Source organism: Chelonoidis abingdonii, chromosome 17, assembly GCF_003597395.2.
Source record: "Chelonoidis abingdonii isolate Lonesome George chromosome 17, CheloAbing_2.0, whole genome shotgun sequence".
Taxonomy (NCBI): domain Eukaryota; kingdom Metazoa; phylum Chordata; order Testudines; family Testudinidae; genus Chelonoidis; species Chelonoidis abingdonii.
The window spans coordinates 26924971-26951452 of NC_133785.1; the positions used below are offsets into that span (position 1 = coordinate 26924971).

Consider the following 26482-nt stretch of genomic DNA (forward strand, 5'->3'; position numbering starts at 1 on the left):
GCAACATGATATTTTCTATCCTATTAGTTATCCTTTTCTTAATTATTCCCAGCATTCTGTTTGCTTTTTTGACTGCCGCTGTACATTTTCAGAGAACTATCCATAATTACTCCAAGATCTCTTTCTTGAGTGGTAACAGCTAATTTAGTCCCCATCATTTTATATCTATAGTAGAGATTACGCTTCCCAATGTGCCTTACTCTGCATTTATCAACATTAAACTTCATCTGCCATTTTCTTGCCTAGTCATCCAGTTTTGAGAGATCCTTTTGTAGCTCTTTGCAATCTTCCTGGGGCCTTGGTTTTAACAATCTTTAGTAATTTTGTATTCTTGGAGAAAAACAGAGTTCTCCTCACTGTTTACCCCTTTTTCCAGATCATTTATGAATATGTTGAATAGGACTGGTCCCAGAACAGACCCCTGGGGGACACCACTATTTACCTCTCTCCATTCTGAAAACTGACCATTTATCCTACCCTTTGTTTCCTATCTTTTAACCAGTTACCAATCCATGAGAGCACCTTCCCTCTTATCCATGGCAGCTTACTTTGCTTAAGAGCCTTTGGTGAGGGACCTTGTCAAAGGCTTTCTGAAAATCTAGTACACTATATCCACTGGATCCCCTTGGTCCACATGCTTGTTGACCCCTCAAAGAATTCTAGTAGATTGGTGAGGCATGATTTCCCTTTACAAAAACCATGTTGACTCTTCCTCAACAAAATTATGTTCATCTATATGTCTGACAATATTTCTTTATTATAGTTTCAACCAGTTTGCCCGGTACTGAAGTCAGGCTTACAGGCCTGTAATTGCTGGGATCACCTCTGGAGCCCTTTTTAAAAAATTGGCATCACATTAGCTATCCTCCAGTCATCTGGTACAGAAGCTGATTTAAATGATAGGTTACAGACTACAGTTAGTAGTTCTGCCATTTCACATTTGGGTTCCTTCAGAACTCTTGGGTGAATACCATCTGGTCCTGGTGACTTATTGCTGTTTAATTTATCAGTTTGTTCCAAAACCTCCTCTAATGATACCTCAATCTGGGAGAGTTCATCAGATCTGTCACTTAAAAAGAATGGGAATCTCCCTCACATCCTCAGCCATGAAGGCTGATGCAAAGAATTCATTTAGTTTCTCTGCAATGGCCTTATCATCCTTGAGTGCTCCTTTAGCACCTCGATCGTCCAGCCTTATAAAACAGACGCATTAATTCTCCCATTGGTTTATACTTCACTTACCTCCCAGGTAATGACCAGCTCCGACTTGCTCCCTCCACCTCCACTGACATTAGCTGGGGTGATTTCAGGAACTGTGTAAAAGAAATGTTACAGTAGGTAGCACAGAAAGCAGAAGCGATTAATTTTGAAACTAGAAGTTTGATTCATTTTAAACAGAGAAATAAAGAGGCACATGTAGCAATGGCATCTTGTGACTTTTCCCTTTTGGGATCAAGAGCCTGACTATCAAAAGGAGCACAGAGAACAGATACTTCCAGATTTTGTCAGTCAGATGGACAAAGAGCATGTCTATTATCCATGGACCTAGTTGCTAATTGCTTGTTTTAAATATTTATTTTCCATATAACAAGGTCCATTCATTTTCACAATATTGATTCCTGCTTTTCAATTTAGAGCCAAATTCTGCAGTCAGTAGGAATTTTTCCTGACTTAAGACAGAGCAAGAACTACAAGACTGGACCCATAATGAACAGTCCTGGTGATAACTGCCTCGGGTGATCTCTCCAACCCTGCTCCAAGACCTTTAGGGCAGGTGAAAGGGCCAGAGCAGCATAAAGGGGCTCAGACACTGGTGGCTCAGACACCCGTGGTTCAGACACTGCAGAAGATGGCTATAAGGCTGCCTTTTAAGGATCTCCTCAGGAGCACTAGTTTAAAAGGTGTCAGGGAGTGTTGCTTGTCAGGAGCGAGGATATTGCCCATAGTGCTGCAGAGATTATGGGCATTGCTGTGGCCCAGAGGACAACCCACGGAGGCTACAGTAACTAAGGCTGGTTGAAATTTTTTTGACAAAAATTATTTCTGGTGGAAATGCCGTATTGTCTAACCCAAAATATTTCATGGAAACATGTTGGTTTCAGTGAGAATTTCAAGAAAGACCCACCCCAGAGTAGCCAAAAGCCTAGTGGTGAAGGTTGTCTCCTAGGATGTGGGAGACTCTGGTCCAATTCTTTGTTCTGCCATATCCCAGGTGAGTGCTCTAACACCAGCCTATTGGCTATTCTGACCTGCATGGACGACTCTCTATCTCTTGTGTTTTGTTGTGAAAAACATTTCAAAAAGTCTCATTTTTGTTCAACATCAAAATGAAAACAAACTTCGAATTTTTTTGCAACACTGAATTGTTTATTTCTGGCCAGCCCTCACCACAACTCTCACAGATGCCCTAGAGCTGTCTGAACATGGAGCGGACCAGAACTAAGAAAGCCTCAGGATGACTTAAAGCTACCTTAGTCTCTCCACTGACTCTGCACTGCAAGTTCTGTGCTCGGCCTCTTAAGATACATCTACACTGCATACCACTAGTGGCAGTGTGCAGAGTTTGCGTAGATACACGCCACAGTAAAAAACAAGCTGCCACCACTCTGTTATGTGTAGCTACAATGAAAAGCTCTGGTGGGGGGTGCCTTTCTCCAATGCTGGAGTCTTTCACTGTAGTGGGGAAATGTTACAGTAGGTAGCACAGAAAGCAGAAGCGATTAATTTTGAAGCTAGAAGTTCGATTCATTTTGAACAGAGAAAGAAAGAGGCACATGCAGCACTGGCATCTTGTCTTTCACTGCAGTGGGAAAAGGCTCCAGCAGTGGGGAGCTGTCCGAGCCTTTCCTGGCTACCTTCCCCCACTGCCGGAGCCTTTCCCTGTGACAAGGAAAGACTCTGGCAGTGGGACACGACACTTCTGGGAAAGGCACTGCTTGGGTGTGTACAGTGCTGTATAGATTACATACCCTAACCTGAGAGATCAGGTGCATCCTTACTTGCCTAAGCAGTGCCTCAGTATATGCTGCTATTCATACCCATGCTGGAAGGGCGTGAAATGTATATACTCTACACTCCGCCATAAGGAGTGTGAAGTGTAAATGTACCTGAGAGGAGTAGACCAGAAACTCACCTCTGATCTGTAGAAAAAAGTAAACATACTGTACTCTACTCTCTAGAGTGTTTCCTCCACACAAATGTGGGACAACACAGCGACTACTAGACTGGTTCACATCAGTGATCCATCGTATCTTCAGAGGAAGCTGAATTCACCTCTCCTCAAATGCTCTTTGTCAGCTGGGCTATATAAGGACATGGGGGAATTCTTCCCAGTCATGTACTTCTAGAATGCATGGAATAAAGTCCATCTTGAGCCTCATTTTTTCTATTAATTCTATTCTCTGTTTGTGTGTGCTCTTTGTGAATGTTATATGACAGGGAGAGGAGAAACTAGATAATATAACTGTCATAGAAAATACTTCCTAACCTTGTTCCAGGTAACCTACTGCTTATGGCAAAGTGCTTTTAAAAAAAAGACTTCAATGGGCTTCCTTTCTATTACTTACGAGCTTCTTCTGTTCTTCTTTTCTCTGAAGGTCTGCTTGGTTCCCCAATCCCAATGAGGTTGGCTGCAACTGCTCGGAATTCATACTCAACCCAAGGGTTTAATCCCACCACAGTTGCAGTGAATGTCTTGCCATCAATGATATCTGGAACTGAAATATTCCCCCAGGTTAGGAGAGTGAGCGTTGGACATTAAGAGCAAGTACACATATTTAGTCATTGAAGAACAGTAGCCTCTTCTATAGGCACAGTCTTGAAACTATTAAACAATAGAAGATCATCCTGAGAGCAGAATGATTAAGGACTATGAATCTGGACCCTTAGTGTGTCTTCCCATTTTACTCTTGTGTCAATGCTTAGTATGGGGAAGCAAAGCAGCTGTATACAAACAATATGCAGCCATCAAGGAAATCTATGCTTTAGAAATTGACTTTTCATCCTCATAGAATTACCTCAGTATCCTTATAGGGTTTCATCAAAAGGTAACACAAGTTAGGCCTGATCTACACACAGTTTTTGTACCATATGATTATTTTGTTTAGGTGGTTATTGGTTTAACTAATAGAGATGTACTGGTTCAAACCCTAGTGTGGATTCAGTTACACAGGTAAGAAGGTGCCTATAGAATTATAGCTTATTTTCCTTCCCATGCAGGAATAGGTATACTGGTATAAGCACATTTATATCAGTGTAACTATGTTCTCTGTAGGGAGGTTGTATAGTTTTAAGTATACGGGACTGGTTAAAACAGTACAGCGTTCATGTGTAGAGAAGGCTTTCCATACATACTGTAGCATTCTGAACTTTTTGCTTACAACAGTTGAAACAATTTTTATAAATTGTGTCTTTCATAACAATTAGCTGAATCAAATGAACATATTTAAGAATGAGCAAATATACAGTGGAGAAAGTAATTCAGATGACACTGTCTGTCACCTGAAAGATGTCTTTACAGTACCATAGTTGTCATCATGGTTGTACATCACCAGCGTATAGGGTGACCAGATGTCCTGATTTTATGGGGACAGTCCCGATTTTGGGGTCTTTTTCTTATATAGGCTCTTATTTCCCCCTCTCGATTTTTCATACTTGCTGTCTGGTCACCCTACCAGCGTAGCAGTGTGTAATATTTGAAAGAATGGAATGAAACCTTTCCCCGAAAATATAATTGATTAAAACTGATGAGAAAAACTGGTTGAGTAATACCACAGCAAGGTTGGCAACTCATGAAAAGGATTAAGAAAGATCAAATGTATTGCTGTTAGAGTTGGACAGGAAGTGGTTTTCCCATTCCATGAAACTTTTTGAAATTTCAGCCATTTTTCCCATTCCATCTTGAGACAAACCTGAGACTTTCTAAAGTTTTTCTGTGAAAAATGGGAGGGACCCACCTCATAATAGCCAAGACACTCACCTAGGACATGGGAGACCCAGGGGAGAATTCCTGATTCAGACCAGGAACTTGAACCTGTGTCTTCCACATCTCAGGTAAGTGCCCTAACCACCAGGCTATTGGCTATCCTTGAGCAGGTGGTGGATTGCATATCTGTCTGTTTCTCTCTCCCTCCCAGACCTGAGGAACTTTTCCTGACAAAAGTTTTATCTAAACGGATAGGTCCCTGGAAAAAGTTTCAGTTTAACTGAATTGGCATTTTCAGACAAAAAGGGTTTTGGTGAAAAATTCCCAACCAGTTGTAATCACTGTGCTGGAAGATGAGTTATTCTGGCTGTACAGCTAACTTTATTCTTTCTGTATGTGTGTGTACTGATGGATCAGTTTTTACATGTACAGAATTCTTTCATGGCCAACTTTAGTTACTATTGAGTGCTGCATTTACCTGTGTTCACTGCTTGCCATCCCACAGAAAATGGGGTCCTTGCTTGAATTACATACATAGTAATGGGGCTGTGATTATCTGCTCCTGGCCTCCAGGATAACTGAGCTGTAGTATCAGTGATTTCATCTATTGTCACGGCTTCAGGTGGGCCTGGTGGACCTGTGATAAAATACATACAAAACAGTTCAGCTCAAATCATTGAGATGACATAATACAGCATGTGAAGGGAGGAATGTTCTATTCTTCATTTAAGATTCAGTAACAGAAAGCTCAGCCTTAGAATAGAATGGCTCTGTGGTTTTTGCCTCTAGCACCTAGACTTAGGAGCAGCCCTAGCTGTTTTGCCAGCCAAGTGAAAAATGTGCTTGGCACATACCCCCTTGCAGAGGTATGGCAAAAAAAAAAATCCCTCAGAAGAAACAAAAAACCCACAACAGCCAAACAACTGTCCAATCAGCAGAGCAAACAAAGGCTGGTCAATCAGAGCAGAGCAAAAACAGCTGGCTAATCAGAGTGGAGCAAAAACAGCCTGTCAGAGGAGAGGAGAAAAGAAGCACTCAGTGGTGTGGTGGATCCCCAAGGAAGTCAATGCCCAGGGCTACTGCCCAGCCCTAGAACCAGCACTACCCAGACCTATCAGACCTTTCTGACAGACCATGGGCAGTGTAGCCCATCCAGAAGAGAATTGCTATGGCTGAAGTAGACTTTACAGCAGATAATTTAATTAGAAAAACACATAAGAATGTGCTTAGGTGCTTTCTAGACAAATAAAATCATGCTTAAATGATTTGCAGAATCAGGGTTTTAAAGCGATAGTATATCTCGTTCAGTCACTTCACTGTAGTAATAATCCTGCAATTAGTTTAGAGTTTGTATAGACCTCTGTGCGAAACAGCTATTATCAGAGAGCATTCAATAGCAATGGCCTGAAAAGAATTAACCTATAGTACCAAATATCCAAAAGAAGAAACACAAAAGTTTGTTCTCCTAATTCCAAGAAGTCAAAGTCTTCCTCTTTACTAACTACTGAAGTTGGAAAATCTTTGCTTGATAGCCACCTGGGTTTCCGCTGATGATAAAACAGACAACTTTCTGCAAACTCAAGCCATGATTCGGATAGGTCTAGAGTGTAAGTGCACAGGAAAGCACAAAGACCTCAAACTTCTGATTTCCTTCTATAAAGAAGAAAGGCAGGAGTATGATACAGATATTTAAAACCTGGTTAACAGAAGGCTTTACTAGAGCTTGAAATTTTTAAAAATTCAATGACATTTCAAAATTCCAAAATAAGAAAAAAAAACCCTACATTTTCACAATCCTCTTCCCTCTCATCCCCTCATTTTTGCCAACTGTAATATTGGTGGATGTGTTTCAAATTTCAAAATTCCAAAGGAAAAAAAATCAAAAATATTTTTTGCAAAATTTAGTAGAAATTGATTTACTAGATTTTCCAGCTTTTAAATCCAGATTATTTAGACCAACATGCCTCTCCCTAGTACCTTATTCAAATACCCAATATAATATCACTTCAGATTACTTGCTGTAAGACTTGCTTCTTTTGCAACCAGCCTGGTCAAGTGTCTTACAAATTAGACAACAAACCCTCCCCAATAACACAAACTTTGAAACAACTGTTGTGATACTTTTTACTTCCAAGACTCTGAGAGAGTACAGTTCTCCTTAGACAAGATAGTTTGATAACATATTAGAAGTTCTTCAGTATTATACTAATTAAATCTACTGAAAACTAGAGATACAGCTGGAAAAGGGAGAGAAGAGAAAATGAAATTAAGATACTGATCCATCCTCACTTCAGCAATGTGTGCCTGTTTTAGCTGCCAGCATGCACAGTCAAGAGACACTATCATTACATAGCTTCAGAATGAGTGGAATGCTAAGCTGAGTGGCTTATTTGTTATTTATACAATGCCACAGGTATGCTTGTTCAGTATTATCTTGTCAGTTTTTCTTGTTTTGTATCCTCTGATATAAGGTACCTAATTTATTTGAATTTTAGATGTGAATAACACACCATATCTAAACTGTGTTATTAATTTAACCAAATTTGAATGGCTATCTTGTACATCTATTAAAACTTTTTTCTTTGCATTTAACAACACACTTTTATGGGATGTATCCTCTTTCTCCATGCCTATCCCCACAGTATCTTAGTGGCTCTCTACACAGGAATAATTTTTGTGTGCCCCAGTAAAGGGGAAAGGAGAAGAACAGAAAAATCTATCTTATGATTTTATACTCTCACACATGATCACAGTATCTGAGTGTCTTGCTTGAAAATTGGTAGCTATAAGTCCTTAGTAGACTTCATGGAGTCTCTAGCTCACTTCCTTTTCGGGGCTCAAACTCTGGTTTGGTGTTTTTTGTTTTGTTTGTTTGTTATGGGTTTTTATATTTTATTTTTATTTTGGGGAGGTATAGGAAGGCGTCTGTGTTGTGTCATTCTGACTATTATGCAAAGGCAAAAAATATGAACAAAATGTCAGTGTAGTAGGGTGACCAGATGGCCCGATTTCGTAAGGACAGTCTCAATATTTGGGGCTTTGTCTTATATAGGCACCTATTACCCCTGACTCTGTCCCGATTTTTCACACTTGCAGTCTGGTCACTCTACAGTGTAGTGAGAATGAAACTCATCTAGAAAAAGCACAGAACATGTGAGCATTCAAGGAGGTCTTGAAAGAGCCAGCATTCTTGCCCAGGCAGGGCTGCTGTTGTTTTGGGAGGTAGCCTCTCCAGCATGAGTATGGAAAGGCAGAAAGTAGCAGAGCCATGACCCTCCTGCTGCTCCTCTGTTATGAGAGCATAGACCATAACCTTGCAAAGGATGGCTCCCCTCTTCTGAAGACATATGGATCTTTAACAGCATAAGGTCTTGCAGATCTTGAACATGAGCCTACTGGTCCCCAGGTAGTGCCTGGACTGCAGTGGCCATCTGGCAGCTCGCTGGAACTGAAGAAGAGGACTAGCAGAGCATTAGCTCACTCGGGGCTCCGCCCACAAAATATCCTGATTAGGGGAGATGTCTGGCCCCGCATATTGGCTCAGATGCACAACTTAAGCCATCAGGAGGCCCAGGAAGTTATTGGAGCAACTAGGTGAATCCCTGGCAGGCTGCCACTTTGGACTCTGCCTAGTTCCTGTCCTCCTTATCCCAGATCTTCCTCTGCTCCCAATTCCTATTTTCATACCTCGGTCCAGCTTCCTGCTCTTTTGCTCTACTTATTGTAGTAAGATGAGGCCCTGAAACACAAAACCTTGGTATCAGAGGCCCAGTATGAGCACTGAGGCTTGAACTATGTTCAAGACTTGCCTAACATAAAGCAAAGTTAGGCTGTGAGTCAGAGGCAGGCCCTGCTCAAAAAAGTTGGCAAGAAGAAGGCTGCTAATTGGACTTATACACATATTGAAAGGGTATCAAGTACTAATAGGATAAACATGTGCCAGGATGGCACCAGAACAGTCTGGTACAAACACATTCCACAGAGAGAATGAGGAACAGGCTGACCCATCCTAAAAGACAGGTCAAAAGGATAATATGATGGATAGATTTGTTTGTTTGAACCAACATGTTCCAGGAGAGAGGCAGCACCCCAACACGCAGAGGAGTTGTACCTCAATGTGTCAGGAGTGATGCGTAACTTGCTTGTACCTGTATGTAAGAATGGATCCCTGAATGGATGTCTTTGTCTGACCTAGGGGGCAGTGGTAAATCCCACCACTGACTGAGCCGGTCCATTGTCAGGGAGCACATAAGAACTAGCAGAACTACAGACATCTGATTCAGGGAGCTAGAGACTGTATTTTGTTTGGAAATAAACCTAGGCGGGTGCCTTCATACCTTATCAAAGTCTGTGGCCATTGGCAGTTCTCTCGGTGTCTGCTGTGTCAGCTATCTGCACAGAGCCGGGGCACCGCACAGAGGGAACACGCGCACGTAGCTGACTGTTATCATCACTGAACAGAATAGAGCACCACATCGGTGATGTCTGACAACATTGGTGACCCCAACAGCTGATCTGGTGAGTAAGCGAGGTGTCCAGTGTAGGAATCATGATCTAACATGACAGAAAACCACGAGCTAGGGAACCCCCTTAACCGCTCCCTGCAAATTGCCACAGAGTTTAATAATATAATGGAGAAGAAACGTGCAAAATAATTTGTAAGGCTAGAACAGAGACAGTAGCCTTGAAATGTAGACTATTGCAAACTATAATCATGGCTGTTAAGTGGTTAAAACGGCATACTGCAAAATTGGCAGGGCAAGTAACAGTAACAAAGAAAGAGTTAAAAGAATCAAAAGAAGCTACACAGACCTGGAATGCTCCCATCCCCCTTGCAGGGTGGCAAGCAGCCTGGAGACAACCAGGAACAAAATAAAACATTGGAAACTGCTGCAAGGAACCTACCAAAAACCCCATGTGCCATCCCCTATTATAAATATTGGTGGCAAACAGCAGGCTTCAGGTAGCTACCCTGAAGAATGGGGACAGAAGTGGAAAAAGTTGCCCAAGTAAAATTAAAAGATGAAACAGGGTCCACTGCAGTGCAACCACTTATGATAAAAGCCAGGTTCTGGTAGAATCTAAACCGGGACCTAGACTGGTGCCTGTCAGAAGAGGACAAGTAAGTGCACACGATACTTTCACTGAATTGGTAAATCAAATGAAGGAAAAAGTGGAACAGTTCACAGGATACATTACAAGACAGGAGCTGTCACTGAATTGTGGGGGAGTGAATAAAAAGGAATTTCAAAGTCAAAGACTAAAATTGAGGAGGTTAACACCTAGAATTGATGTATTAACATATGGAGATGCCCCAAAATAGTTAACTGCAGGAAGAAAAGGGCACTCCTTCAATCTGTTTGGCATGCAGACAAAAGCAACAGACACTGGGGGAACAAATTCAGGTTTCACAAGAGCAGATAATTACTACCACTCTCATCTCAGAGCCAGGATTAAAGCCCAGGGTGCGGTTTCCCAACTGCTTTGACCCACGGAACCACACTCCGCACTCAGCTAAAAATATAACTTCCTTTCTCAAATATTTTTACATACCAGCATGTTTTCTTTTATATCCTTTATCAGTTTGCTAAACTTGCTGCTACTGCCTGTACCTTAAGAGTTAATCTTTCTTGGCTCAAGTCTCACTACCTTCCTAGGTAGCTTTTCAACCTCCCACACCTCTTTTTCCCTGCCTCTCCTCACTTCCACTCTTTCTCTGTGTTAAAAGTTATAGTTTTTACAGAAACCTCCAAAAACTAAAGCAATTGAAAACAGAACAAAACAAGAAACAAAAAGAAAACAAGGTAAAAATTTTACTTTAAATAAATCCAGTAAATTAATTATTTTAACCTTTCAGGAATGCAAGAGCTGGAATTATTCCTAACTTTCCTGAAGATATGGTTGCCAAGCACTCTGCTTCTAATCCTAACCACTCACTAATATTGGAAACATGGGTGTTTCTTATTTCCATATAGCACAGTTTTAAAATAATGTTCAGTACAAAGTAATGCAAAATTCCTTGTTACCAAATCAATACAATACATTTGGCAAATATTAATATATGTTTTATCAATTTTTGTTAAAAGTTTTAAATAAGGTAATAACTTGTTTATTCAAATGTTTAACCCTTTTTATTTTTGTTTGCCTTATTTGGTATACTTATGAATATAATTCTGGCGCCATTTGTTTTTAATTGTGAGTTTGTCCTGGATGTCATGTGTGTTGTCCTGTGTTGTATGCTGTATGCGTCACGTGACTATTTTTTATTATTTTTATTTTGTTGCAACAAAAGTCAATTTTATACCCTTTTAAAAATATATGTATATGTGGTACCACACTATCTCAAGATCATGGATGGGGTATAATCATAATATTACTAACATCAATTTTTTTGTGCAAAGTTCCAAAAGGTTTCAGTTACAAATATGTGTACATATATTTCTGTCTCAACAAATAATGCAATTGCAAACAAAAATAATTCTCTTTTATTAGTCACGGTTTTGTTTTGTTTTTTAAGTTTTTTTTATTTGTTATTCAAAGGAAAAATGTCAGGGGAAATCTCAACATTAAGGTAAAGATAATATGAACAAAATGTAAATTTCTTGTTTGGGTTTTTATAAACTTGTTTGCACTTTTAAATATAGTTATAAGAATGTGATAGCAAAAATGTTTAAAAATATCAATTTAGGCATAAAGCTAACCAAACCATTTAAACAGGTTTCCACGTTTTCAATAGGTTTTCACCTTTGGCTCCTAAACAGAAGAAAGCATCATGAAAGTTTAATACTGTCAAAGTATTTGCACGGATCTGTATTTAAAATTTATTTTGGTTTAATTTTATAGTTGGTTTAATTTTATACACTTTTCTTTTATTATATTATGTTAATGGGAAGCAGTGGTTGTTAAAGTTTGTGCTTCTAAACAGTTAACAAGAGTGAAATTGGTATCACAAGCAAATTAACGCTAAAAAGCTTGGTAAAAATTATGCTATTGACTCTTTTGCAAAAATAGAATGTTCATCAGGAAAAAAGGCAATACGCCTTTGCACAGAAGATTGTGAGCATTTATTTTAGCAGTTAAGCATTACGTTTAGTATAAAATATTAGTAATGCACCTCAAATAAAAATGAATGTCTATACAACAATTGCAAAAGTATAGCTTGTGTTATAAAAGACTTGGTCCCTATTACATTGTCACTATTACATTGTAAACCAGCTTAGATAAATTTTGTATCAAGTTTGGGTTACTGAAAACAAAAACAAAAAAGGAAAACAAACAAAAACTTTACTATGTTAACTAACAAAAGTTGTTTAAGTTGCATCCCACAGACCAAAGACACCAGAAAATATCAGAATACAGTGAAGAAACCCCCAAGCATCAAGAAAAGAAAAATGAAGTGCTTTATAAATAAGAGACTGGTCAAATACACCTCTATCTACCATATATGGACAATTAAGTTAACAATCAGCTAAAACCACTAGCTGGAGCAGGATAAATTGTCATTTAATTTCAACTTGGTTACTGTGTAAAAACAACTGTATTATTGCTGTACTGCATCATTGTCGTACAACATTTACAATGTGCATAACCTGCTAACCTGCTTAACCAACACTAGGTAAAAACCAACCAATGAATGGCAGCAAACATGAAGGCAAGGACAAAACAAATTGGTAAAGAAATTAAGTTACACAGTAGCTACAAACTGGGTAAACAAATTCCCTGTTAGTACCCATCATAATTTGGATTACTGACACTGCATCCTAACTAAGGCGCATGTTATTCAAAACAATCTTGCTTAGTGTCTGGATACCAATACTATGTCCTGACGCAGCAATATTTGATAGATTGGTTACTGTCCATTCAGTAGGTTATCTGGTAAACAACACCTATAAAAACAGGTGGATCTACGTCAACTACTGGTGTATCACGGGGCAATGCAATGCAAGGAAGAAAAATGCTAGCCATTCCTGTTTCCTGCCCAGCAAAGCTTACCAGTGGGTGACAACGAGCAGTAAGGGTGACCCACAACATGAATGGACAGTACTGGGTAGTAATTAATTACAAGACATTTATATTTAAAGGCCTCATATGTAGTGTCACTACTCCAAATTTCTGTTGTACTTATATACATAATACTGTGGAACACACTAACAATGCCTATCCCAAAACACTCAGCCTATGACTAATGATACAGGTGGTAACTACAATTGCCCTAATAGGAGTGTACTTCTACTGTGTCATCAAAGTAAAAGGGCCAAAGTACAACACCAGACTGAAAAAACATGGTTATGCTTGGATATAAGGTGGTGTCATATGTACCCATACATACTATACATATATAAGCATATATACTACAAATATATACACTATATCCATGTTATTCACATATATTAATTATTTGGGAGTGCCTCTGACACTCAATCAATACTACATTTCTCAGTCATGGTCCCAGGACTAACATTCCAAGTTCCACCATAAGGCACTACAAAATAGTTGGATAATAAAATCTGTCCATTAGTCGTATGAGGGAATGTGCAGACTAAAAAAACAGGTGGGGCATGAGTTTATGGATGGTAAAATGAGGTAAGCACATAACAGTGTTTAGCCCACTGGGCTATCCGTAGTCCATGATTATGGTTTCCTGGGACGATGGGTAAACGTCCTCCCCATAAAAAGACAAAAAAGTGGGGGAATGTAGTAAGATGAGGCCCTGAAACACAAAACCTTGGTATCAGAGGCCCAGTATGAGGAATGAGGCCTGAACTAAAGTAATGGTCAAGACTTGCATAACATAAAGTAAAGTTAAGCTGTGAGTCAGAGGCAGGCCCTGCTCACAAAAGTTGGTAAGAAGAAGGCTGCTAATTGGACTTACACGCATATCTAAAGGGTATCAAGCACTAATAAGATAAACATGGAACAGGATGGCACCAGAACCGTCCCGTACGAACGCATTTCTCAGACATAAAAAGGAATAGGCTGACCCATCCTAAAAGACAGGGTCAAAAGGATAATATGATGGATAGACTGGTTTGTTCGAACCAACATGTTCCAGGAGAGAGGCAGCACCCCAACATGGAGAGGGGTTGTAACTTGATGCGTCAGGTGTGATGTGTAACTTGTTTGTACCTGTGTATAAGAATGGATCCCTGAGTGGATGTCTTTGTCTGACCTAGGGGGCAGTGGTAAATCCCGCCACTGACTGAGCCTGTCCATTGTCAGGTAGCACATAAGTACTAGCAGAACTGTAGACATCTGATCTGGGAGCTAGAGACTCTGTTTCATTTGGCAATAAACCTGGGTGGGTTCGTACCTTATCAGAGTGTGTGGTCATTGGTGGTTCTCTCGGGATCTGCTGCATCAGCTATCTGCACAGAGCTGGGGCAGCACACAGAAGGAACACACGTACGTAGCCGACTGTTATCATTGAACAGGGCAGAACACCACACTCATGGCATCTGACAATACGTAAGACTCTGATTCTGGCTTCGACCCTTGGCTTGAGTCTTGCTCCAGGTTCCCGACTGTGACCACTAGGTTTGACCACCCAGGCCTTGTTCATCATGAACAACTTCCCCTGTGGTGGTGTCACTCCACATCAACCTCTAGTAAGTAGAGCTAGGCAAATAACTTGTCAGTTTGGTGGGAGTTCAAGAAAAAAAATCCAAAATATTTTCATTTGGGGTGAACTGAATCAGAAATATTTTGGGGAGTAAAAAGAAAGTCTGTTTCAGCCTACGGATTTGAACCCACATCCCAAGTGTGTTCCCTAATCACTGGGCTAATGGTTGTCAGGTGGGGAATAGCATCACCACCTCCTTCTCTTTCTCTGTCTGTTTTGTGAATAGCCAAAACTATACCAATAATTAATGAATAGTTATAGGTCAAGCTGAAACTGCTTTTTTTTGGGTCAAATAATTGACTAGTCTGAGAATCTTTCCCCAGCTCTACTAGTAAGGACAGCCCTCAGTATGCCTCACAATGGTGCAATAGGTATTATTCAGCCTAATATGGTTATGGAAGCTGAGGACATAAATGACTACTCATAAGGGTCAGTGGCAGAACCAAAAGTGAAGCTCGGGAGCTATGGCTCCTGGTCGCACACCCTAATGTTTTGACAATACATTTATTTGCCTTTGTGACGTGCATAAACCCCTTATAAATAAGTTACCTGCTTTCTGTTTCCTCACCCACCCTGACACAGAAGGTTCCCACAGTTTCCCTCGCCCTTTTTCCCTCTCCATTTATGTTTGAATGATTTCTTTATTTTGGTAAGATCGGTACAAATAGCAACAAAAATGGCACTGCTTTTCAATTGAGGTGGCAGAATGAACAAGAGTGTGCATAGTCGCCATGGGACAACAGTCTTGTCGGAAAAGTTTCAGACTGGTGCTTTTTGTGGTGGCAAGGTCACTATTTCTGATATAATTGTGGTCATTTTGTTGTAAGAATCATGTTCTTGTTGACTGATTATAGAGTTGGTTTACGGGAAGTTACCTAACTCATGTTCTGATCAGCGGACTGTTTTGAAATGTTTATGCAAAAATATTTATTTGAAACAATAAGGACAAAAAATATGAAACAGCAGTGTAACTGTAGTAGCTGAGCTCTCTGGGGATTTGGGGTAGCAGCTTTCCTTATTTGAAAGGGAATGCTGAATATAACAACTAATGAGTTTTTGCTTCACACATGCCCTCACAAACAATGATTTGATGATCTGGCACATGTCATTTCATCAACAGCTGTCATCAGCATGTGTTGATAGATTCATGAGGCGAAAATATGACTATTACAGTCACTCCTCCCATAGGTGTAGCTTTTCTCAACTATTTTGCTAATTAAAGAAAGAGAAATTCAGAGTTTAGGAACAAAAGACCTAAATCATTCATTGTGTTCACCAGGCTTTTTAGAATATGTTTTCTTCTAAGAACGGTGTTGACAAATTCCTAGCAGAATTTAATGTTATTTCCTGTAAAATGAAGTATGCAATATCACTTACAAACTTCACATACTACTAATTTAAATACTTAGTAGTTTAATTTATTGGCATTTAAGTGCCGATCTGAGCATCATCCTCATTAAATGGAGTATACATTCACAACATCAACAATGTCTTTTATCCTACAAGGGAAGGACTGACAAACAATGATTGTCTTCTTAATGGACAGTAATAATTTCCTCTCTGCTAGACTCTGACGGCTTTCCTGTGGTTAAGAACTTCAGCATTCATCTCCTGAAGTAGTAAACATATTTAAACTCATAAAATAGGATGCTGATTTCAGGAATTCCCATCTGTACACAGGGGTACATTTGTGATGGTAGGTTTCTGGCCTAATCTTGTATGTTTTACTATTACAAAACTGCCACTGCCAATAGATGAGGGGTGCAGGATTTAGCCCTTCCTACACAGTTTTCTCTTTTCCCTTTTGGAGTGAAATGAAAGTTTGAGGAATACATTGGGTAGACAGCAATAAAAACTGAAGTCTTCTATTGGCAGATAAGAATGCAAGCTTCTCCTCACACTGCCCAGAATGTACCTGCCTTTACCTTGACCCAGAGGGACATCTTCAGCGAGGTGAGAGTCCAATATGATCTCAGTTCCCATCCCATTCATAACTGCTTTGCTGAGGCAATCTAACAAAGGCAACTAGAGCCAGTTGAAGGTGTGGGTTTTGAGCAGGGGCGACTCCAGGCCCCAGCACGCCAAGCGCGTGCTTGGGGCGGCAAGCTACTGGGGGCGCTCTGCCGGTCGCTGTGAGGGCGGCAGGCGGGCTGCCTTCGTGGCTTGCCTGCAGAGGGTCCGCTGGTCCTGCGGCTTTGGCCGACCTCCTGCAGGCAAGCCGCAGAAGGCAGCCTGCCTGCCGTGCTTGGGGCGGCAAATGCCTAGAGCCGCCCCTGGTTTTGGGACAATGTCCATTCCTCTGAGGTACTGAGCATCCTCAACTTCTGCTGAAATTGGTAGGAAGTGAGATTTCTCAGCACCTTGCATGAGCAGAAGGGGCACGTTTAGGGACTGGTTTGGTTGAAACTAACAATTATTTTTTCCGATACAGCAACTATACACTGAATCCAGGCTATATTCATGCTAGTGACCCAGAATGGAGATTTAATACATTCATATTAAAGGCCACATTCACAGATCATCTAAGCACACTAAGGATTTGATCTCAAAGTTAACCATGATGGTGGTTTTACTAGATCATGATTAATCTGGAGAAGCAATGCAGTATTAACAGCAACAAATTTATTAAATTAACATTACAGTATTTCAGTTGCAGAAGTAACAATATAAAATCTTGTTTCTGCAAGTTACGAAAGTTCTGTAATGGATATATAAACACACATACAAGGAGTTTTGTGTGCAGTGCTTGGAAAATGTACTGTGTGGTACCTTGGAGCTTATTTCTTACAATAATGATAAGGTGTTGGGATTTTAATGAATTTCTCTGAGACCATGTATTGTATTACCAAGAACAGCAGATAGTGCAAAAAGTAGTTTTACAACAGTAACAAAATTCAAATACCTCTTACAATCAGGTCTGCAGTAGCTGATAGCTTGTCCACAGTTGTTTGCACCATACAGACGTATTTCCCAGCATGCTTCAGCTGAATGCTTCTGATCATCAAATCACCAGCTGAATCCTGCTGATAAAGTAGGGAAAAGTGGTTACAATTACTTTTTAATGAGCTCTAAACATTATTACCACATGAAGGACACTGTGACTAATGGATTTATTTTACACCGGATGATGAAAACATTAGTAATGGAAGCTGTGTGGCCTATTATAAATATGTGAACCTGCCTTGAAGATAAGAGCAGTAGCATTTCTAAAATTATAGTTTCTACAAGGGATGGGGGAGTCGAGTTTGGGTCAGTTAGACACTTTACCATTAAAATGATGTGACAAAACTTATATGAGGCAGGTTCTCTATAATTCCTTATTTATCTCTTCAGCTGTCCAATTTATAGACCTTAATTGGTATTCAGATATCTATGTTCTGCCTACAGTTATTTCATAGGTGAAAACCAGCCTAAATTATGAGGTATCTGTAATAGTTTGTCAGCCTTGTCTTACAGCCAGCATTTTGATTGCCCACAATTCACATGTTAAAGATCATGAGAAAATCTTGCCTCACTTAGAGTGGAACAACACTAATGCATGACTGATTAACAGTTGAATAGAACTAATTATGTTTATAGGTGTATATGTATCTCAGTATTTCTATACTCTTCACCAGACACAATTCTTCCAGTACATCAGAAATCTCAGTGTAAGATTGCGATTACTGCATCTTCAGTGAAGAATTTTAATAAAGTTTGCAATTTTTGTTTTGTATCCCTATCGAGTGTAATCACTAGAAACAGCTGTCTCTGTTGCTGTGTATCCTAGATCTTTGAGTGATATGTTGCATTTTCAAATTAATTTTGTTCACCCCCACCCTCAAAATGATAACAAAAGGCTCATAAATTGCATTTGCTTTTCCCTGCAGCACTAAATTTCACACTTGACAAATGTAAATGGAGACCATCACTCTGTGTAAAGTCTAGAAAAGGCTCTAACTTTGTGAAATGTACATGAAAGCCACATGTGAAAAACTTTTTCTCTCCCTCCACCACTTCTAGTGAATACATATTTGGTTTCTTCCATCTTTTCTGCTAGCTACATTGAATGCAAGCAGACAGGGGAAAAAAATGAAATGAAATATTTTTTTCTGTTGCAACTAAGTTAGAATTTAAACCCTCAACAGATCTGCACAAAATGGAGTGGGTACAACCAGATGAAATTGGAAATGTGAAAAATAGCATAGAATTTCCAAACAAAAGCAAACTTTCCATCCATGCTATGAGTATGTGACAGCTAATGCTTTTGTTTGACACGTTTTTTTAATCACACATCGTATTTCATCTTTTCTACCACAGTTGGGGATATAAGCATGTAATATGACAAGATACATGGACTTTGTCTGTGTATGAAATACTGCACTGTACCTTCACCCAACCCAGTACTCAAACTTTTTATTTAAATGAAACACAAGCGAAACTAAACCTTATATTTTCAGTGAACTGCAAGGGATTTTGGTCCTGTGGGCCCAAGTGACCTCAAAAGAAGTTACACACAACAACTCAACCTGTGGTCTACCGCTTTGAAAATTTAAGGGGTGAAAACTTCTCATCTGTGTTATCAATTTTTTTTCAATCAGAATAATAACATTCAAAAGTTTGGTTGGTTGTGGGGAGAGGCTCATGGATCTGTTATTCCTATTTTAAACCTCCTTGATAATGACTTAATCCAGAGCTGTCCCTTGCGTTTGGCGAATCGGGGTGACTGCTCCAGGTCTCATGCTTTGGGGAACCCTGTGGGCCGGTGTAATTGGCCATTGTGGTCAGTCCCGGAAGCGATGGTTCAGTCCCAAAAGTGACGAATTCGCCACTTCTGCCTCTGGCCCCACACTTCCCTAGAGATGGCCCTGACTTAATCCCATACATTTTATAGCATCCAATGTGTAAGACTCCCAGAGATGGTTGGTATTACAAAAAAGTGTGAAAATTAAAAACAATTACAGGTGAAAACACATTAAATCAGCGAATGTATTATTCATATTTCAAACTACTGACAATAGTGCCTTGCATTGCCTCAAATGACTGTTAAGAACTTAGATGTTAAGGTGCATTGGATGATTCGGGGTCTCTTTTCACCTCTAGGTCAGCAGTTCGATCCTGACTACTGTTGGTAGTGAAAGTTATTACCTCAGGATGGCTGTTCATGAGTCCATCTGTAATGAGATCTCATTCTTATTGGGTGTGGTTTCACATTACTAAATTCCCTTTCAAATAAGATACCTATGTCAATAATCTTAGTAGAGAGGCCAAGTACTGATGTGATTAAAGAAATAGACTCTATTCCTGATTTGCTCCCTTGTTTTCTTTTCAAAGGCATCTCTAGGACTTTGTACTGAAGTAACATGGCATTTTTCTTTCCTACAGGCCCCATGAGGAAACCTCCTTGTGAACACTGCAGGAACACCAAAGGCATCATGAGATTGTCATCTTCATACAGAGGACCTTGATTGCAAAGTATATTTAAGGCCTTAGACTTTGAGAAATGACTGCAACTTAGTGGCTTTGACAATTGGTATATTCACTGAAGCTGGGATCTTCAAAAGGGCCCATCCATAAACAGCATTCAACTTCCATTGAATTTCAGTGAGATTTGGATGCATTAACTCCTTTAGGTTCCTTTGAAAATACCAACCTACATCTATTAAGTCAAACCTCAAACATACTGTCACAGACAAGGCACCACGCAGAAAGATTGGCTGCCTCATGGTGCTCTTCCTTCTTTGAAGAGAAAAGACAATATGACCCATTAATACTATAAAAATGGCCAAATCTTGATCCCATTCAACTAAATGCAAAAATTCCCATTGATTTCAATGGGACCAGGAATAGGCCCAACATATTTTGTTTTAAAAACAAAAGAAAATGATAAGGTTGAGGCATGGAGGTCTTTCCAGTGAGTTTAATCGCCACAAAGGGTACTAGATTCACAGCCATGGAGACCTCTACTGACAGACAGAAGAGGTTTGGCACAGGTAGCAGTTGGGCAAACTTCCCCACACTGTCACACCAATTTACCATGCCTCATTCAGCAGATGGGAGAGGGTGGTTCATGCCTCATGCCCATCTAGCTCGTAGACTCCATGGAGGCTGCTAGCAAAAGTGTTAATTAGTGCTGATTTCAGCAGTTGTTTTCTGATTTGCTCCAAACAACTCTAGAAGAACGTGGACACATTTCACACAGGCTGCTAGACAGTGATCACACAGTAACAACTTTGGGAGCTGCTGCATTTGAATTAGTGACCTAGAGGTGAAAGGCGTGGGGTCGCTAGTTAAGTGAATTTGAAATGAAATAATGAAACTCACAAGGCAGAGGGAATTTTTATGGATGCTTTCCTAATCCCATATTATATTCTATAATGAGTGATTTTACATTTTGAATGTGACCAAAATGATTACAACCCTTGTCAAACCTGCTTTTTTATTCCATATCATATTTTCATGGGCACCATCTTTCCAACCTATGACTAGTATATTCTTTGGTCACTGAAAATATTTGCATTATCTGGTGCCACAATTTAGTTTTCAGATAAACAAAAAAGTATTAAGTGGCATTAATACCGGCCAACCGTATCACACAGACAGAAAAATATGTAGTTTGCGGGAGGGGGGGATCCTTATTTTGAAGATGTAAAGTGAGTACACATTGATTTATGAGGGCATAGAAACATGCTGACAATGACAAAGACTAATCAAACAGGTTACAGAGCTCCAGAAAAGCATATTCCCCAAATTTCTTCCATTTTTTATGTGAATACAGAATTTTACAATTACATTCAATTTATATTTTGCTGCTTCAGCAAGGAGGAGAACATTAAGGAATTTATTCACCCTGGGGCAGATTAAGAAATCTGTTCTATGCAAAGGGAATTGCCAATGTATTGTAGGTCTCTTTAGCATTAGTGGGATTTATTGGCATAAAATATGTTCCCCAAGAACACACAGAAAAATAGACCTTGAGAAATCTCATTCATATTGGGCTATATGAATTACTACAAAACTAGGATACAGTACCTATTTAACGCTTTGCTTAGTAGTCAGTAAAACACAAGATAAAGTTCTCACTATTAGCAGGGATATACTTTCTCTTTAATTCTGGCTCTGTGTAGACAGTCCTTTTCTCAGTTATCTGCAGTCATTACTGTGTCTCAGTATAACATGCGAATGGCTTTTGGGGGTTGTTAATACTTACCCCTCCAACTCTTTCAAAGTGATCCCCGTCTTTCTCAAAGTCTATCAGGTGTCCATTAAATGACCAAGTAAACATAATATCTAGCGAGTGATCATGAGATACCTGGCAAGGCAGAACAATACTTTCTCCAACAGTGACATCCGTGCTGGAAGGTGGCACCACAACCCGTGTTGGATCTGTAAACAACAAACAGACAACACACAAGAGAAGAATGAATCCCTTCTCTTTTAGAAATACATAGATTTCAAGAACTGATTACAACACTAGGCAGCTTGTTGCAACCTCTTTACTGTTGGGTGAATTTTTAAAAGATTCAGAGGTTCAGTTAAGACAAGAACTTAAGAGTCAGGAGGATGCTTAAAGGAACAATTGAACTATTAAGTTTGTAAAACTGGGTGGGAAATTTTGTAAAAACAGGCCCTTGAGTCCTCTGTTTCAGCTGAGTTGAAAATACCACCTGTAAATCTTTCAGCCTGGAAGTGTAGGGAGAGGTGTATGAAAATAAAAAGGTAATGACCAGATGTGGAGAGAGGGTGCAGAGAAGGGAAATCAAATGTGAAAGGTTTGGTTTCAATGTAGAAAAGGGGCCAAAGATTAGAGAATATTTCATCAGAACCTGTCTATCCTCCCGTTGTCAGTTTATCACCTTCTTTTAATCTGGGAATACATGCTGCAAGGTTTATCAGCCAATGTATTGGTTCACTAGTGTTATCAAAAAAAGTTGTGGGTATTCTGCAAACTGAGCACTACCTCGATACCATTCCTTCATGGGCTAACGTGCACTTCTTATCTGAATCATACAGAGTGCTAAAGCAGCAGCAATCAAAGTGAAGCAAGAACATACTAAAATTAAACTAAAGACAGTCAGAATCTCCCTTATCCATGGCTCTTATCACAAACTGTGTTTGTTTGGTACACCTGTTTACCATCTTCCCAATTCTGATGCTCTTAAGTCCGTTCCTTTTGGGTGAAATTCTGTTTTGAAGAGGGCCCACACGAGGCCTATGCACCACATTCCTCTTAAAATGGGAGATTTTAAGTGATGCATAAGCCTTATGCTGGCTCCCTGCACAAGGATGAATTTTACCATTATTAAAATTTCAAAGCTTATATTGCAGCTCTCAACAGATACTTTCTCTCAACCGCCCTTATCCTCCCCCACCCGCCCCTTGCTTGACATACCTTTGAAGCCAAAAGAATTATTTCATTTTTAAAATAGCAGTGACTCTTCCTCCCAAACAGCTCTTTATGAAGAATTTCTCATTCTGTCTTGAGATATCAGATGTTTCAATATTTAGACAGCAGGATCCTAGGGACATTCCCAGAGATATAACAAAGCAAATATCCCACCATATACCTGACTGATGAAGACTAAGTTCACTAAGATAATGATATTAAGGAGTATTTCTCATGATGGCATTGACACAAACGTTATGCATAAACACTCCTGAACATTTTACAACTTGTTAAAAGACAAGGCCAGGCGACAAGGCCCTAAATGTACAAAAGGAGTTATGCACCTGTCTATTTTAGGCATCTAAGTCCCAGTTTCGGGGACCACTGGGATGCACAAAACTTCCACTGAAACCCTGCAGGCGCTTAAATTCACTTGGCACCTAAGTTTTTGCTTCTGTCTCTGAGCAACCACACTGCTGCCTTATTGTGGGCATGTGGGTGCTCATCTCCTGCCTATGCCCCAAAGTGATTCACAAGCTGGGGAGGATAGGCATCTGGCCACCTAACTCACCTGAGGAGCCCAATTTGGCAGGGTTTAAGAGCACAGTAGCTTGGCAGATTGCTGAGATAACTGGGTTGGCCTCCCACAGTAGGCTGATAAAATTATTGTGTAGGTATCTCTTATATGATGTATCTAATCCAAAGGTAAATGTTTAAAATCTGGGCATTTAGGGCTTGATTCAAACTCCACTGAAGTCAAGAGAAAGAGTCCTACTGACTTTGTTAGGGCTTGGATCGTGCTTTCAAACCACATGGACTTTAGAATGAAGCTGGACTGTTGTTGGTTCACTAACTACATAAATACAAGGAATGGAAGATTTGGGTAATACGGATTTCCATAATGTATAGCAGGAAAATCAGCAGAACAGGTAAAGAAAAATAGTATGGCAGGGCCGGCTCCAGGCACCAACGAAGGAAGCAGGTACTTGAGGTGGCCAATGGAAAGAGGCGGCACATCTGGGTCTTCAGTGGCAATTTGGCGGTGGGTCCCTCAGTCCCTCTCTTCCTCTTTGAGCTGATGCCGAAGTGCTGCCGAGCGGCTTTATCTTTTTTTTGTTTTTCACTTCGCCGCTTGTGGAGGCAAAAAGTCTGGAGCTGGCCCTGCAGTATGGACCTCTCAACTCAGGTATAGTATTGCCATAAGTAGGCCTATAACATCTGTACTGACTATAGTGTTTCATTATAAATGTTATATGTTAGCTAGAGCTTCAGAGTCTAAAAGATTGAGTACATTGGTTTCCACCCCCAGCTCCTGGAATGGATTAAGACACCTTGATTCAAGCGACGCTTCACAACAGTCCAGCATGTTACTCCAGGGTTTGTACCAGTGGGGATTTCACTGGTGTTTCTACACTCATGAAAAATTCCCTGTGGGCCTGATCCTGTGAAGTAAAGTTAATGGAAATTGAGGGCATTTAGCATTTCAAAGGAAATCTTAATTTACCATTTCTGTCCACCCATCCCCTGAATAATTTCAAAAAATAACAATAAAAAACTCACCTATCAAAGGCTCTAGATGTTCTAACACATCATTAATGCTACAATAAAATCCTAGCAGGGTTACAATAATCATTTGGACAGGAACTCCCTCAGTCCTCTCCAAAAACCCTATCAAATGTTTAAGGATGTGATCCTGAGAAGAAATGAGTGTCTCCTACAAGTTTATGAGCAGAGCTGGGCAAATCTTTTTGGACTAACCATTTTACTTAGTTTAAAAAATACTGATTTGGTGCCACCAAAACATTTCTTGAATTTATGCTGATTTAGCTGATTTTTTTTATTTTGGAAAAAAGTCAATAAATTTTTCCAAATATATTGAAATGGCCAGTTTCTACATTTTCAAGACAAAATATTTAGATTTTTCAGTTCAATTTTTTTTCCAAATTTCCAGTAATTGTATTTTAAATAAAAAAAAAAGGTTTAAAATGCTCAAAATCAAAATAAAATGTTTGTTTTTTCAGAACAAAATATTTCAGTGGATCTGAAATGATTTTATTTCTTTTACTTTTTGGAATTGCTAACAAACTGAAAAATCCCTTTCCCCTCAGCTTTTGTCCTGATCACCTTCAGCTTCCACTAGAGTCCTATAATTTATCTTGCAGGATTGTGCCCTAAACAAATATTAGTGGGTAGTTTTTGCTGAGTCTAGTCTGTACTTCCCTGTGACATCCTGCAAAAATGCAAGAGGTCATTAATACAAAAGGGAAGGGATGGGAAGGGCACGGACTGGTTGCTGAAACATACACACAGACACACATACACACGCTTTCAGAGATGCTAAGCATAATCCCTGAGGAAATCGATAGGAGCTACAGGTGCCCTTGCCTCAGGTTCCTAATCCCTCAGTGTTGAGAAGCACATTGATGTTATATTTTAACATACTGTTTTTCACTGAACAGCTGATACAGCCTGATGACAAATGACACCTGAATGGAATACAGGCAAGACTTTGACCCTAGTCATATTTAGCATGAATGCGGGCCCTCTGCGATGCAATTTACAAATCACTCTGGGGAGAATGCTTACCAATCTGTTTTCAAGGACTGGAAAAGTAAGAAAAAGTTCTATTTAATAGTTCTAGCTGCAGCAGCAAATGAAAAGTGTTATGCAAAAGCCAGCTGAGGACAGTCAAGTGGACGGACCTTGGCAATATGAGGCCAAATGGTAATCAAAGTTATTTGATTTGCATTGTTAAAATCCATAGTTTGAAGCACCATCGTTTGAAGAGAGTGCTTCAATGACACCAAACTTGTTCTGGTTCACCTCCATATTTCAAGTTAGCTACAAAAAGGATCTTTATGAGCTAATCAAAATTTGCCAGGAAATAACTATTTATTATTCATTCTCTATTGCTCTTAGTTACTATGCAAGAAAGACGAACGAACCATTCACCTATATACTACAGCAGAGCTGGGTTTGTTCTTCCACCATGATGTTCTCCTAAATACAGATTATTTTCCTCAGCTATCTTTGTTAAGTAACCTTTACACAGAGGAAGACTTCCAAGGGCAGCTAATTGTTTTTAAAAAATGGTCAAACAAAGGGTTTTTTTAATTGCGACTCAAGTGAACATTTGGTTTTGGAAGCCCTCTTGTGCACTTTGGCTTTAAAAATAAGAGCAATCAAAATTGTTTAGATGGGAGTTCTGAGAAAGTTCAGCTAGCATTACTGCACGGACACTATTGGAAATACAGCCGCATATTAAATTGAAAAAGGTAATGGTCCGTTTCTCTAGAGGTTTTTATCTTCTTCAAACACCAAATGGCTTGAAAAGGAACTAATGACAGATTAAGAAAATGAGCAATTGAGTGAAATAGCATGTTTTGTATGCATATATGTAAGTATATAATGTAGATTAATATACGTCTGGCCAAATGCAGCCCTGGCGTGCAATGAAAGAGTTCAGTTCCCTTTGCCAAGGGATGGCTTTCAACCACAATTAATAGAAAGCCTTTCCTAGATAAGTATTGAGAGGACAGGCAGTAAATGATGAGATTTACAGTTTGATCTGACT

The 26482-nt window shown here is 39.7% G+C and overlaps 1 protein-coding gene and 1 long non-coding RNA gene across 8 annotated transcripts in view; one reads left to right on the forward strand and one right to left on the reverse strand.

Annotated features, from left to right (window-relative positions):
* Positions 1–26482, reverse strand: part of CNTN4 (contactin 4) — a 359621-nt gene that overhangs the window by 12420 nt on the left and 320719 nt on the right. The window contains exons 13-17 of one of the 3 annotated variants that reach the window (XM_032784171.2): positions 21733–21908; positions 17446–17563; positions 5403–5561; positions 3567–3716; positions 1243–1313 (exon numbers count right to left, since the gene is read on the reverse strand). In XM_032784171.2, coding sequence (XP_032640062.1) covers positions 1243–1313; positions 3567–3716; positions 5403–5561; positions 17446–17563; positions 21733–21908 — 674 coding nt within the window. Of the gene's footprint in view, positions 1–1242; positions 1314–3566; positions 3717–5402; positions 5562–17445; positions 17567–21732; positions 21909–26482 lie in introns of all 3 variants that reach the window. The other 2 variants (XM_032784172.2, XM_032784170.2) reach the window with 2 other exon arrangements.
* Positions 9106–26482, forward strand: part of LOC142047859 (uncharacterized) — a 76415-nt gene continuing 59038 nt past the window's right edge. For 2 of the 5 annotated variants that reach the window (XR_012657119.1, XR_012657120.1), the window contains exon 1: positions 9106–9442. This is a non-coding gene — a long non-coding RNA (uncharacterized LOC142047859). The remainder of the gene's footprint in view (positions 9443–26482) is intronic. The other 3 variants (XR_012657118.1, XR_012657121.1, XR_012657117.1) reach the window with 3 other exon arrangements.